Raw genomic sequence first — 13,267 nt, forward strand, 5'->3', positions numbered from 1 at the left:
GAAGAAGAGCACTCCATGCCTTCCAGAGAACCCCTGGTTCTGTGGCCAATTTCCAATTTAAATGAGAGGCTCTGCTCTCCCCTGGGAGGAACTGTTAACTTGGACTTGGAGGTCATGGAATGAACTTTCAGAAAAACCATCATTTTTCTCAACCAGTTAAAATCAAACGTAGTATGTGTTTTCATTTCACAGTGCCTGAGGAAAATTAAAATCTTGCTAGTTTTAAGTAAAATTGCCAAAGTAAATAGAAATGTGGGATATTTCCGGGCTCACACAGCTTCCGGGACACTTCAGTTTCTAGGGCTGCCGATCCAGTGCCTTTCACAAGCATTTGATCTTCTCTCAAACATCTCTTGAAAACAAACAAAACCTCATACAGCTTCAAATGTGTGTACGATTAGGATGTAAGGGTGGAACAGGCGGCGGAGACCTGGGTTCACACAGAGCAACTCCCCTCTTATTCCTCTAACTTCTTGCACCTTCCCCGCCCCTCAAGGGGATCACGGTTTTCTTAGGTAATGTATTTTGCAGTTTCTCATGTGCAGAAACACTCAAAGGGAAAGATGCATTCTACTCTCTTTACCTTTTACTAATTTTTCAATTCGAGAACAGGAGGCTCACTTTTAACATCCTGGACATAGCTGGTACTCCGATATTAAAATGGAAGACTCGGGTAGTAGGGAACAGATTAATCATTTTAGGTGAAGCAGAAGCCCCTCATCCACCTCCCCACCTTTGACGATGTTTTTGGACTATCCTCTTGAAAATGTCTAAGCCTATGTGCTGACCCTGTCCCTCCCTGGGTGGCACAAATGGTTAAGGCGTTCGGCTACCAACCAAAAGGTGGGTGGTTTGAGTCCACCCACAAGCAGCTCAGAAGAACGTTCTGGTGCTCCACCTCTGAAAACCCAGCCTGGGCAAGCCTGTGGAGCACAGCCCCACTCTGACACGTGGGGTCGCCATGCATGGGACAGCTGACTGTGATGACAGCTGGACTTGGATTCTCCGCCTCCACATGCAAAACCCAGTGATTACCGATTCCTTTGAAAAATAGGGATGGGTATGGCCGTAGGCAAGACAAATCAACTTTTATAAAAGGACAACCTTCAAACCCCAAACCAGCTTTCCCACCCCCAGGGTTATAACTGGATTAGGAGCTGCTCTCCCTTGTGCCCACGCACTTTTCATTCGTCTTTCATGGGAAGGAAGAAATCTTAATGGCTTTCGTGCTATCCCATTTCTATCCAGTCAAATGAGATGATAAGACTTCCATTCTGAATTCAAGGGGGAAAAAATCAAAACAGCAGATATTGAGAACAATTATCAAATGCCCATTGTACTGCTTTTCTCTTCCTTAGCTATACACTTTTCATTTCCATCCACTCAGCATGCATTTTCATCCCCATTGGGTCAGATGAAGAAACATATATTTACTAACTGTTCTCCTTAGCTCCTGATTGGCACGATCAGAATTTCCATAGGGAGAGATAATGTTCAAAGCAAGACCTGCAAAAGGGTAAGCATTGTGGCAATCGGTCTCTGTGAGAAAATCACTGCACATTCTTCAATGAGAGGCCAAGCCATTGTAGATCGAGCCCAAATTGACCGAATGACCCAGACTTTTAAGCTGGAATTGATATGCCAAATGTGCTACAAAACTGTGTAAACTATGTGTAAGTGTTCACATGGAGCCCTCTGGCTGGCTAACACTAAGAGGTTAAATAATCAAGACCAGTCATCACTGCCATCTGTAAAAATATGATGTGCTATTTTCACAGCTGCCAATAGCAATCATGGCATGACAAACATTCCAAGGATTAGGGGCAAGACCCTGGCAAGTTAAGGGTTGGGTACAGATTCCTCATCAGTGGACTCTTGTAAATTTGAGAACCTATGGCCAAGGTGCCAAGGTGGTATGCTAAAGAGTTCATGGGACATTCCAAGACTAAAGAGATCAAAGGTATGAATTAATCAATCAATTACAACGTGGTAATTGAAATTCCATCAGTATTGGCTAACCGAGGCCACTATTAAAGGCTCTAGTTTCTCTCTGTGACTACTGACATTTGTTTCCTTCTTCAAAAAAAGTCCGGATGAAGGTAGAGGTCCTTTGGGCACCAAGGAGGAGGTGAAGATACTTTCGGCACAGCACAGCAATTCTGATTTTTCTAAAACCGTATACACACATGAATTATTGTGCTGTGCTTTCTGCCCTGGAAAAGCACTGGCTGGCACCCTGCGTGTTTACTTTTATAGACTGAAGGCTCCCCTCAACCTCAAACGGATGCAAATCACTTTAACTTGTCATATTGTTATTTTGTTCATCCTAAAAGTTCAGAAGAGCTGCCAAACTTCCAAAATGTCTATCAACTCAGTGAGGAGGAAAATTCAGAACCCAGAATTGGAGTGTTCTGCCCAGATTTGTCACACCTACAAAGAATGAGTGGAAGAGGACCACACCCTTTCCTCCTACCCCGGTGAACTCACAGCTGTTGCATGCCAGTGACACCAAAAGGCCAGGCCTCGACTTCCCTCTGCTCTCAGACGTGTGTAAGTGACCACACACACTGGTTAAGTTCTCTGAACATAAATGTATGTCGGATGAAACAATGGCATTCTGGGAGTTCAAGAGAAAAGTGAATAATCAAGTCGAGTGTTTAGGTAAGAATGTGCTGCATCTTTAGGCCATATCAGTGAAATTGCTAGAATCTGGTTTTTTACTTTTTTAAATACCATACCATTTGAACCTTTCAGCAATTCCAAAGTCAACTCCCTCTGGGAAAGATAGTGCGCTTAAACGTTTTTTTCTATTTCAAAACTAACACAAACAGTCAAACAAACAAACTACCCAGAAAATCAACAGTCTAAGCGTCCTTGAACCCTAAAGAATTTTACAACATCCTTCAAAACGACGAAAGGCAGCATAAAGCATCTTTTGCCAGCAAGGGAAAGTAACTTTAAGCAATTGTTGTTTTTTTCAGTCTTTCTTTTCAGTTATACCCTGCCCCAACCCCAACACACACACACACACACACACACACACACACACACAACCACCGCCGCCACCACCCTGACTTCTAAACCATGCTGGTAGTGATTTCTTACATCACAGGCAGGGATATTTGAAATAGAATCAGCTGGTGTTCCCAAGAGTAAAAACAATTGTCATGTCAGAGCAATCTTCAAATAACACTGGGACAAATACATGGTTCCTGATTCCCAAGGACTTATAAGGGATGCACTAACCAGTTGCCTTCGAGGCAACTTCAACTCATGGAGAGCCCACGCATGTCAAAGTAGAATTATCTATCCGCCATAGGACTTTCAATGGCTGATTTGGGGGACATAGATCACCTTTCTTCTGAGTTGTCTCTGATTGGGACTCAAACCACCAGCCTTTCAGTTAGCAACCAAGTATGTTAACCATGTTCACCACACAGGGACGCATCAGTCACTAGGAAATGGATTTATACATCTACTGTCTTAGTATTCTTCTGATCATCCAGGAGGTCGCAATTCTCCTCCTCTCCACTTGGCTAGAGAAAGAGCAGCCCCAGACATAGGAAGTATGTTAGCGGTAGTGCGAACTCAAAAAAGCAATAATATTTGCTGGTATTGGTTAGGCTCTTGCCCTGCAGTAAAATCTGTAACGAATTACCTCATTTAATCTTCACCATAATCTTGTACTCCAAGGAAGTCCGTTCAGATGCAAAACGTTGAGATCTTGCTGTGGCAAGTGGCAGATTCAGATCCCAAACCGTAAAAGGACTCCAGTGTGTTTGCCATGCACAACTCTCTCTCCTGCTTGTCTCCATCCATATTTTCTGTATCACAACCCACCACGTGTCAGCTTTCATAGAAGGAGGGCTTCCGTGCTCTTTGGTCCTGATACAGAACGCAGCAGGAAGCAAGTAGTCATAGAGTGCTTGTTGTTACCTCAACTCTATTCTACCGCGCCTGCAGGAAATTGAAATCAATTTAGCAAGTGTTTTCTGGCTTGGCTACTGAGATGAAGAACACATGCTACCTGCTCTCAAGGACAGGGCCCCCCTAGTGGGGAGAGAAACACGGACATGACTGAATCGGCAGCACGCTTGTACTCTTCACAAAGGCAGAACCAGAATGGACTCTTGACAGACCAGAAGCCTGAAGACATTGACACGGCTGACAGTCAAGCTCACAGCATGAACCTAAACCAAGTGACCGTGAAGCAGTAAGCTCCCTTACCTACAAGCTCGCAGTCTCTCTACGCCAGGTCAATGTGTACAGGTCATCACATGCAACCATAACAACACTCTGGGCTAGGGGTGCTATGGCCCTACCCTTACATTCTACAGGAAGAGGAGACTGAAATCAATGATCGTGATGATCAAGGGCAAATAACTCCTGTGGGGAGGGGAACTAGCACCCCCTTCAGAGGTGTGAGTCATGGTCCTTCAAGAAGCAGCAGGTGAGATGGAGTTAAATGAACAAAGAACTAATTAAGGGAAATGCTTGTGTGGATGGAAATAGTAAAGGATCTTGGAAGACTCAGCCAGCTCACGGACCATAAAGCAAGTCTGACACCCAGCGGAAGGACATAGTGAGAGAGGGTTCGGTGGTAATGTTCTAGACCAGTGCTTCTCAACCTGTGGGTCATGACTCCTTTGGGGGTTGAACGACCCTTTCACAGGGGTCACCTGATTCATAACAGTAGCACAATGATAGTTATGAAGTAGCAATGAAAATAGTTTTATTTTCATGAAGAAAATAAGAACATGAAGAACTGTATTAAACGGTTGCTCCATCAGGAAGGTTGAGAACCACTGTTGCAGGCTTTTGTACAGTCTAAAGGACACTTAGCAAAGCCGTCAGAGAGCCCTTGAGCCAAAGCTGGCTAACAGAGGAGAGCCAATTTTCCTTGGAATGGGTCTGTCTGTCTTGGGATTGCCCCTACACTCATTAATTGGCTTGGGCAAGGCACCCAACCTAGGCTAACATACAATGGTCAGGGGAGAGATTCATATTGGAAAAATGGCCATTCCTACAGTAACCACAAAAGAGAGGATGAGGCAGTTTCCAGAAAAAGCATGACGCTGAGCAGCCCAACATTGTACTAATTGTCAAAGTGGCAGTCACACATATGAGGTGCATGAGCCTCTCAAAATGTGCCGCTTGTGTTTGGTTTTAAAAGTTACATCCCAATGGGCTTAGTAGAACCCATGACCCCAACTCTTTCTGGCTCTCAGAGGTGAAAGGCTGACTTAACACTCCTGGAATTTGAACTTGTGATTCCCTGAACTGGAGGGACATCACAGTTGATATTGAGTCATCTAAATTGCCCTCTGTAATGTCACATGTCTCCAGAATATACCAACAATATAACCACAGCACATCGTTGTCAACAAGTAAATTGCTGATTATCTGGACCATCTCACCAATAAGATAGCTACTCTTTATTCCCTCCCATTTTATCCATTTAGGCAGAAAGCCAATGCTGAGTTAAGCCTTTATGATGCTTAACAATCGGCTGCTAACGTCTCATTCTGGACAGTATTTCTTAAATGGCGTCAGGCTTTTCCGAGACTGTTTGTCACACAATACTTAACTTCTTTGGAGTGGGTGGATCTGGAAACATGGACTATTGAAAACATAACTGCTTCCTCCATGAAATTTAAAGAGCCTATTATCACACACACACCCTTTTAGATGTTTGTCTCTTGGGCAAAATCTCATAAAGATAGGCAGGGAGAAAAGAACCCATTACTATTGGGTCAATTCCAACTTATAGTAGGACAGAGTAGATCGGATCCATGAGGTTTCTAAGGGTGTAAATCTCTACAGCTGCAGAAGATGGCTTGATCAGTCTCCTATGGAGCTTCTGGTGGATTCGAACCACCAACCTACTGTGTCATCAAGGATCTCTTAGGGAGAAAATAAGGGGTTATTATATTCAGGAATCTAGTTTTAGTTTTTACATAAAGATGGTGTAGAACCAGGTCAAATTTCCTTATGTTACACATAGGTCACCAAGAGTTAAAACTCCCCGCCTGGCAACTAACAATACTGTTTTCTGCTAATCTTCTACCAACAATCCTATGAACTATTTCAACTCACACCTTTGGTAAAAGAGGGCAGCCATGTTCCTAACTTAGGGTCCTCTGTCCTCACTGAACTATTTATTCTCTAAGCCAGTATCAGCCAACATCTGGGTTGTGATAGTGACGTTATCATCTACTGTGGTCAGAAGGAGGTGAGGAGTGGAAGGCGCCAGATAGCGCATTGCCTCTTGGGAAGGCACTCGAGCAGAGTGTGCTACAGAACCAGAAAGAGCAGGTCCAATTCCAACCATTATCTTAGCTCAGCTTTAAGAAATAAAGCAATTTGTTTAAGCTTTCTAAATTTCAGATTTTTCTCAAGCCAAAAGAGGCAAGACATGATAAAGCAATCCAAACCCCTAGCCATCTATTGATTCTGACTCCTTATAGGTGAATCTCTAAGGAAACCGGTAGCCTCACCTTGACCCTGACGAGCAGCTGGTGACTAATAGACCAATGCTTACCTGACAAGGCTAGCAGGCCTTCTTGGCAAGACACTATACCCATCCCCAAAGCTTGTGAAGAAAATGTATCCAATTAAGATGCATAATAGAGTCCCCATTGTTGAAAGAAATGATCAATGTGAACTGTAATTATTTCAGTCCTATTATCTATCACTTGGTTCCCATGTGACCTCCAGAAAGTCACTAAGCTTTAGTGACCTTCGGCCTGTAAAATGAAACCAATACAAATAACGTCCACTTCACAAAGTTTTGTAAGGATCTGGCGGGATCATCTTGTAAAATGTCAAGCACACTACAAATGTTAGCCACGATTTTATTAGTATTGCCATCTTTATTAGCCTTCCATGATCATTCGAGACAAAAAGTTTGTGGGTAACCGTCCAAGGAAAGTTTGGATCTCAGGTAACAGCCAGGAGATCACAGGAGCGTGTTAATGGCTTCTCCAGGGCATCTCCTAGTTTCCTAATTACCTGTGCGTGCATGGTACGCAGAGTGTAATTAAAGTATATCACAAATTAGGCCCTTCTCACACTTATTCCCCAAGGAAATGGCTAACTCTTCCTTTAGAAAGATAAATTTACTCCGCCAACCTTCGTCATTCAGAAGACCAAGTTACATTTTTTTAATATTCTTACTTTGTCTAGTGTCAATAGGAAAGAATATTTACTCACTACCATTTTCCTTTCAAAAATCTGTCTAGTTGTATACTAGAAACGGTTTCAGCTGCTTTGTTTGTCTTGGATAAGCCATCGAAGTGAAACATTCTTGCTTGGCCCAACGTGGGACAGTTTCATAACCCTTCAAGAAGCGCATGGAAAGTGGGCGCCAGCGCCGCAGCTGCTTCTAGCATGCCTCCACTTGCAGCCTCCACTTGTCACGCGTGGCCAGCATAATTCAATTAAGACAATGAACGAAACAACAGATGCAGCCTAGACCAAGTCCCTGAATGCTTTTATTTTGTCACTGTCATTGTCTGCAACAAAGAAGACCCATGTGCAGAAAGCCTGGGAAGAGAGCCCAATACAAAGCAGACGACATGCAGCTGCTTTTGAATGGCCTCCGCCGTCGAGGGGTGTGCCTGGGCGCCAGGCGACTTGGGGCAGGGTTGGCTACTGGGAGCAGCGTTAGCTTCATGCCAGAGGGTTGCTGTCTGTTGCTTTGTTGCGATGCTGAGGCCGACCCAGAGAAAACACAGGATCCCTCGGCAGATTTCACACCTTGACACTCGGCTTTGAGAGAAAAGAAAACAAATCTCAAAAGCTGATCTTTGGGGTGGGCCCTTTTTTGGCTCCGGCCCTAATCAATTGAACAAAGGAAGCCCAGAAGATAACGAAATGGTTTTTTTTCTAGGACATTGAAATCAGTTAGATTTCAGAGGAAGACTGAGGAATATACACTTCATGTAGCTTTCCCTTCCTTTCCAACACTTAACTCTTGAGCATTTTACTAGTATTAGGTTTATCTAGATTCTTAGAAACATACTTCTGAAAGGGTGCTCCTCTTAAACAGAAGAGAAGGTTAAGTTAAAATTAGTGTATTTTACTTCCTTTCCGTTCATTCAGTGAGTGGTTTGATAGAGAAGTGACACCCTTTATAACAGCTGTGGGTGGACGTGGATGAGCCACATACTATTAGCAGTGTCATTAAGAAAGTGAAGAGAAATATTTCAAGGAGCTTGGGAACACAAGTGATCCATCCATATGCGTCTCTTTCATTTTTCTAAAGAACTCTTTTAAGAAAGTAGAATATAATAAAAAAATGGGAAGATGAGTTTACTGTTGGCTTAACATGTGATGCTGTGTATAGCAACAAATATACTAAGCAGACTTGGTAAAAGCTGTATCATATCTGAAGGGAAAATGCCTGAATTCTGAGCAGATGGCAGTTCAAGCGAGCATATACAAATGTCCAGTTTCATCCCACTCGATTATTGCAATCTCCGCTTGAAGACCAAGAAAGCAAACCCAACTGACATCCAGCTGACCTCACCTCATACTTACCCTACATAAGGTTTTGCATAAATATTTGAATGAGCATTTTCTCCACAATATTTTCTAAACACCATATTATAAACATCTCCCTTCTTTTCAGTTAATATATAACATTGACCGTCAACTTTCAGGGTGGGAAAAATTTTCATGAAAGACTGTGATGACTGTGATGTTTCAGGTAGAGCTGAAAACCGTGCGTGAGAGAGATTGACAAATATGATAAGTCTCATGGGATTAGAAGTATTTCCAGGGAAAGGAATTTCCCTTCCTTCTCAGTATTAAAACCTCTCATTCTTTCATGCCTTGGGTCTCCCTTATGAAGGCTCTCTCTAAGGTCCCTTAGCTTCTAACCACCAGTTTCTCAGAGGGGAAAGAGATGAAACTTTCTAAGAGTTTCAAGCTCAGACACCCAAATGGGGCAGTTCAACCCTGTCCTGTAGGGTCACCATGAGTCAGAATGGACTTGACAGCAGGGAGGTGAGAAAGAAGTGCGTGGGAATTTCAGCCACCATGTGAGAAATCTTGTTATCATTCTTGATAGAAACATGTTCTGCAGAAGAAGGACACTGTGCTTCCTTATGCCAAGTTTCCCACTCCAGCCTTCTAGAACTCTGGCTTAGATGTGAAATCAATAGCAGAAGCTGTGTAAATGCATGCAGATAAATGCCATGTCCTCTTCCATGTTATTTCTCATCCTTGTTTTATGAGTAAAGCTTGCTATTAAAATATTGTAAAGGACAAAATCATCTCCATGGGAAAAGTATAATGACCATTCTACCATCCATCAGAGAGCCCCTTATACTCATCAATTCACTTATTGAATTCATTTTCCCAATATGTATTGAGTCCCTGCCACATCTTGGATATTGTTTTAGGCACTTGGATGGTAATAGTAAACAGACAGAAAAGTCCCGCTCTCAAAGTCTATATGTACTACATATTCCCAACAAAACTCAACATTCCTTGGAATATTGTTGCTGCTGATTTTCTTTCCCTCTAGTGTTGCTTCTTGTTGAGTGATTGGTGGCACCAAACTGAGAGCATTTACTGCAGAGATGGTTACTGTGAAATAGGGATGAATAATTACAAGAAGAACAAATATATACAAAAGCTAATGCTTACTGTGAGTCAGGCCTGTTTCAAATGATTTTACACACGTGATGTATTCCTTAATCGTTTAAAGTTGCTGTGCTGTTTACGGTTGATAGGACTGGAACCCAACTCAACAGCACCTAAAAATAACGTTATCATCCTAATTTTGTAGATAGAGAAGTTGAGGCACAAAGAGATGGTCATTTATCCAGGCTGACGTAGCCAGAACATGCAAAGGCTAAATTGAACCCAACTTAATATGCCATGCCAAAAAAGCAAAGAAGTTTGGAATTTTACATATTTCTAAATCAATATAAAACTTCCTAATCTTCCACTTCTACAACTCTGCCTCTTTCTAAAGGAAAGGAAAAGTTTGTCAAAGAAAACTTTCTGTGCTTCAAAAATTAAGAGTACAAGCTTATACTGGAACAACAGAAGATGATCAAAGAATCGGGCTTTGGCTTTTTTTCCCTTCATTGAAAATGTTATTACAAGACCCAAAGGGAAAACTTCTGGGAGCCCCTTCTTGTCACTGATGAATGCCTCTTCGTGTGATGATCAAAGCAGCCTCATCGCTGGGTCATCAGGAGTCCATAGAGGTAGCCTGGGTAAAGTTTGGCCACAGTATTAACTAAAGGCCAGTGTACATTCTTCTCAGAAACACAAGGGCCTGAGGTTAAGATCCAGTATTAGGTATCAACAATTACATAAAAGTTCATCAAATGAAAGTTAACTTTTTCTCTCTTCTTTAATAGGAAGTACATTTGAAGAACACAAGTAGAGGGAATGCAGGAAACAAGAGCTACAGGATGTAGGAAGACCCCCTGGAGGAGTGAAGAGTGATGTCCCACCTGCAGAATCTTCTGCAGAAGTGATCTGTTCAACATTGGGAAATCTACCAAAAATTACATTTGGTCACATTTCAAAAGACGGGCATTCCCCCCAATGAAATACGCAAGTAAACATTCCAACTGTGGTCTTTAGGAGTGATTGCTCAAAGTTGGCACCTTGCAACGATGGCCCTGGAATTGGTGGATTGTTGTTGACCCTTTATCAATAATGCTCTATAGAGAAATACACTTATATATATATGTATGTATGTATGTGCCTCGATACATGCATATAGTCCCTTCCACTCAAGAGCCACAAATGCATGGATGTTTTACAAATCCAGTTGCACTAATTTTGTCTCTCAATCTTGGCTGTGGGAGCCACCATTAGCAGCCTTGCCTAAGTGGTTTTGTGGGTTTTTTCATTATTTTTTCTTGTTTGCACTTCATTCTACACAACACAGGCTGTTCATTTGATGGTGTTTATAACCTTGTTTGTCTGTATACACTGCCCCACCTTCACTTTTATATTTGCAAATGCTGGCCTCCTGAGTAGCAGCAGCACAAGTATCCAGCAGCACACTCATGTTTAACACACAAGATCCCGTCCGTGGCATTGGTACCCAATATAAGGTGGGTGCATTTTATCTTGGAGACCACACTTTATTTTTCCATATCTTGCTGAAAAAACAAACCAACAAACAAAACAATGGTTGCAACTCTGAGGTCAATTGTTTTTAGGCACATGTTTTAAACACACAAAGTCCCTTAAACTCTAAATGGTTCTTTCGAAGGATGACTTAGTGCGCGACCCAAGGAGTCACCTCTCTTTTTCGTTCTGTCCGTATAGAGCAGTATGTAAATTTAGCATATCGATAATACAGATTACATCAAACAGGATGTTAAACTGTGGTTGTTGGGTACTTTTGTTTGTTTGGGGGGTTTGATTTTTGGGGTTTGTTTCTTTGTTTTGTTTTTGTTTTTTTTTAGTATAATGGTGCTATTTTGTAGTTCGTTATATGAAAGAATCTGGCCAAAACAATAAAAGGTGAAAGCAAAAAGAAGGATGTGCCCTTCTGGACCCAAAGATTCTACCAGGAGGAAGAGTACTGAGACTGATCCATTGGGGAAAGAAGGCAAAATCCCACCCCACCCTACCCTCACCCCAATTTGCCTTCCAAACAAACTTGATGGGAGAATCCAGAGAGGAAGCCGTGAGTGGAAAAAGCATAAGGCTAGACATTCTCACAGCCCTGGTTTCTTTTCCTCACTGAAGAAACCAACATCGACGGCCTCTGCCAGGGACTCGCCACTGTGTGACCTTGGGCAAGTCACTTCACCTCTCTGTGCCTCAGTTTCCTCAACTGCAAAATGGGGGCAATACTTCATCTCCCTACCTCACAGGGGTGGTGTGATGATTAAAAAGATGATGCTCCAGACTTTTATCCTGGGCTGCTCTAAGAACACAATGTCAGAACCCTCGAAGGGCAATTCCACCACCAACCTTTTCTCAGCATAGCTCCAGAAGTGATGAACCAAATACACCCGGCATCTCAGTGCAGCTCCCAAAAGAAATGCAATAACTTTCCAACACAAGTTAGAAACACTTGATATACACTTTGATTTTGAGCTCTGCATTTAAATTTATGAATATAAGTAGAACAGCAAACAAGAAAGATGATGTGGGGGGAACAAAAGGAAATTACTATCGACTAATATCTCTTTTAATATTATAAATGATCATTCTTCGTTTAAAAAAACACACGTCTTCTCTTTAGGCATATACAAACTATAGCCCAATATTTTAAATATTTTAAATCTTGAGGTGATATAGAATAAAAAAAACAAAATTATTTTCTTTCATGATTTCACTGTTATCTTACCCTTTTGTGTATATGTGTATATGTGTAAGACAGAGAGAGAGAGAGAGAGAGAGACATAATATCAAGGGACTTCAAAAAGTTCTTGGAAAAATTCCAAAATTTTTTCATTCCATTTGTTTTCACAAACTTTTTTAAAGCCCCCTCAGGTATGTATGTGTGTGTGTAAAGTTTTATCAGATTAGTTATTTGAGAAACAATACATTCACAATCAGAACATTTCTGCTCGGGGAATAGCCGGGACTTATTATACTCTCTGTAGATGGGTCTTAACCATTCAAATGAAAAGTGTCATGGAGAACATCCAAAGTAAGGATGGGCCCAGAGTAGCTCAGAGAAGTTTTCCCATCTGTGGATCAAGATCTTCTGTTAGAATGAGAAGTCACCCCACCTTCAGCTGTCTTTATCCGCCTTGGAACTACTTGGTAAAGAACACCCAGGCCTGATTACATCATCCAAACACCATCCTTTACATTCTTGGAAAGTGCAAAACCCAAAATGCACATCTTTGCCTTTCCTCCCCAGGAGTCATCTCAAAGTTCAAAGGCCAGAAAAGAGACTTCCTGGGTCTCAGAATGTATGCAAAAGGAAGGCCTTCATGCTCATTCAGCATGTTAACTGCCGAAGCCTGAAGCCTGATTTGAATTGAGTGTCTAGGGCATGCTAGTCATGGTTCTGACCACTACAGACACACCTAAAAGAAACTAAGTATGGTATTTTGGACCTTCCATTGGACAGGCATGAAGAGTCTGTGGAATGAGATGCTTGGCTGCTCCTCCCAGCATGCCATGACTCTTACTTCCTGTTCCCGTGTACACCTCTGTCAAGTCCTGACCTCCAGCACAACATCACAGGCAGAATTCTGACACCTTGTAGGTTTCCTAACAGAGTTGAAGATGGCCAATCCAGGAGTATCTGTGACTTCATTTATTC

At 42.1% G+C, this 13,267-nt stretch overlaps 1 protein-coding gene across 2 annotated transcripts in view; it reads left to right on the top strand.

The window, feature by feature from the left end:
• Positions 1-10,600, top strand: part of IGF1 (insulin like growth factor 1) — a 78,798-nt gene extending 68,198 nt beyond the window's left edge. For both annotated transcript variants that reach the window (XM_045291669.1, XM_004700349.2), the window contains one exon: positions 10,380-10,600. In XM_045291669.1, the coding sequence (XP_045147604.1) occupies positions 10,380-10,405 (26 nt within the window). In that variant the 3' untranslated portion in view covers positions 10,406-10,600. The remainder of the gene's footprint in view (positions 1-10,379) is intronic.
• Positions 10,601-13,267: the final 2,667 nt, after the last annotated feature.

The sequence above is a fragment of the Echinops telfairi genome, unplaced genomic scaffold (assembly GCF_000313985.2).
Source record: "Echinops telfairi isolate 266 unplaced genomic scaffold, ASM31398v2 ScPeMD7_2;HRSCAF=8, whole genome shotgun sequence".
NCBI lineage: Eukaryota > Metazoa > Chordata > Mammalia > Afrosoricida > Tenrecidae > Echinops > Echinops telfairi.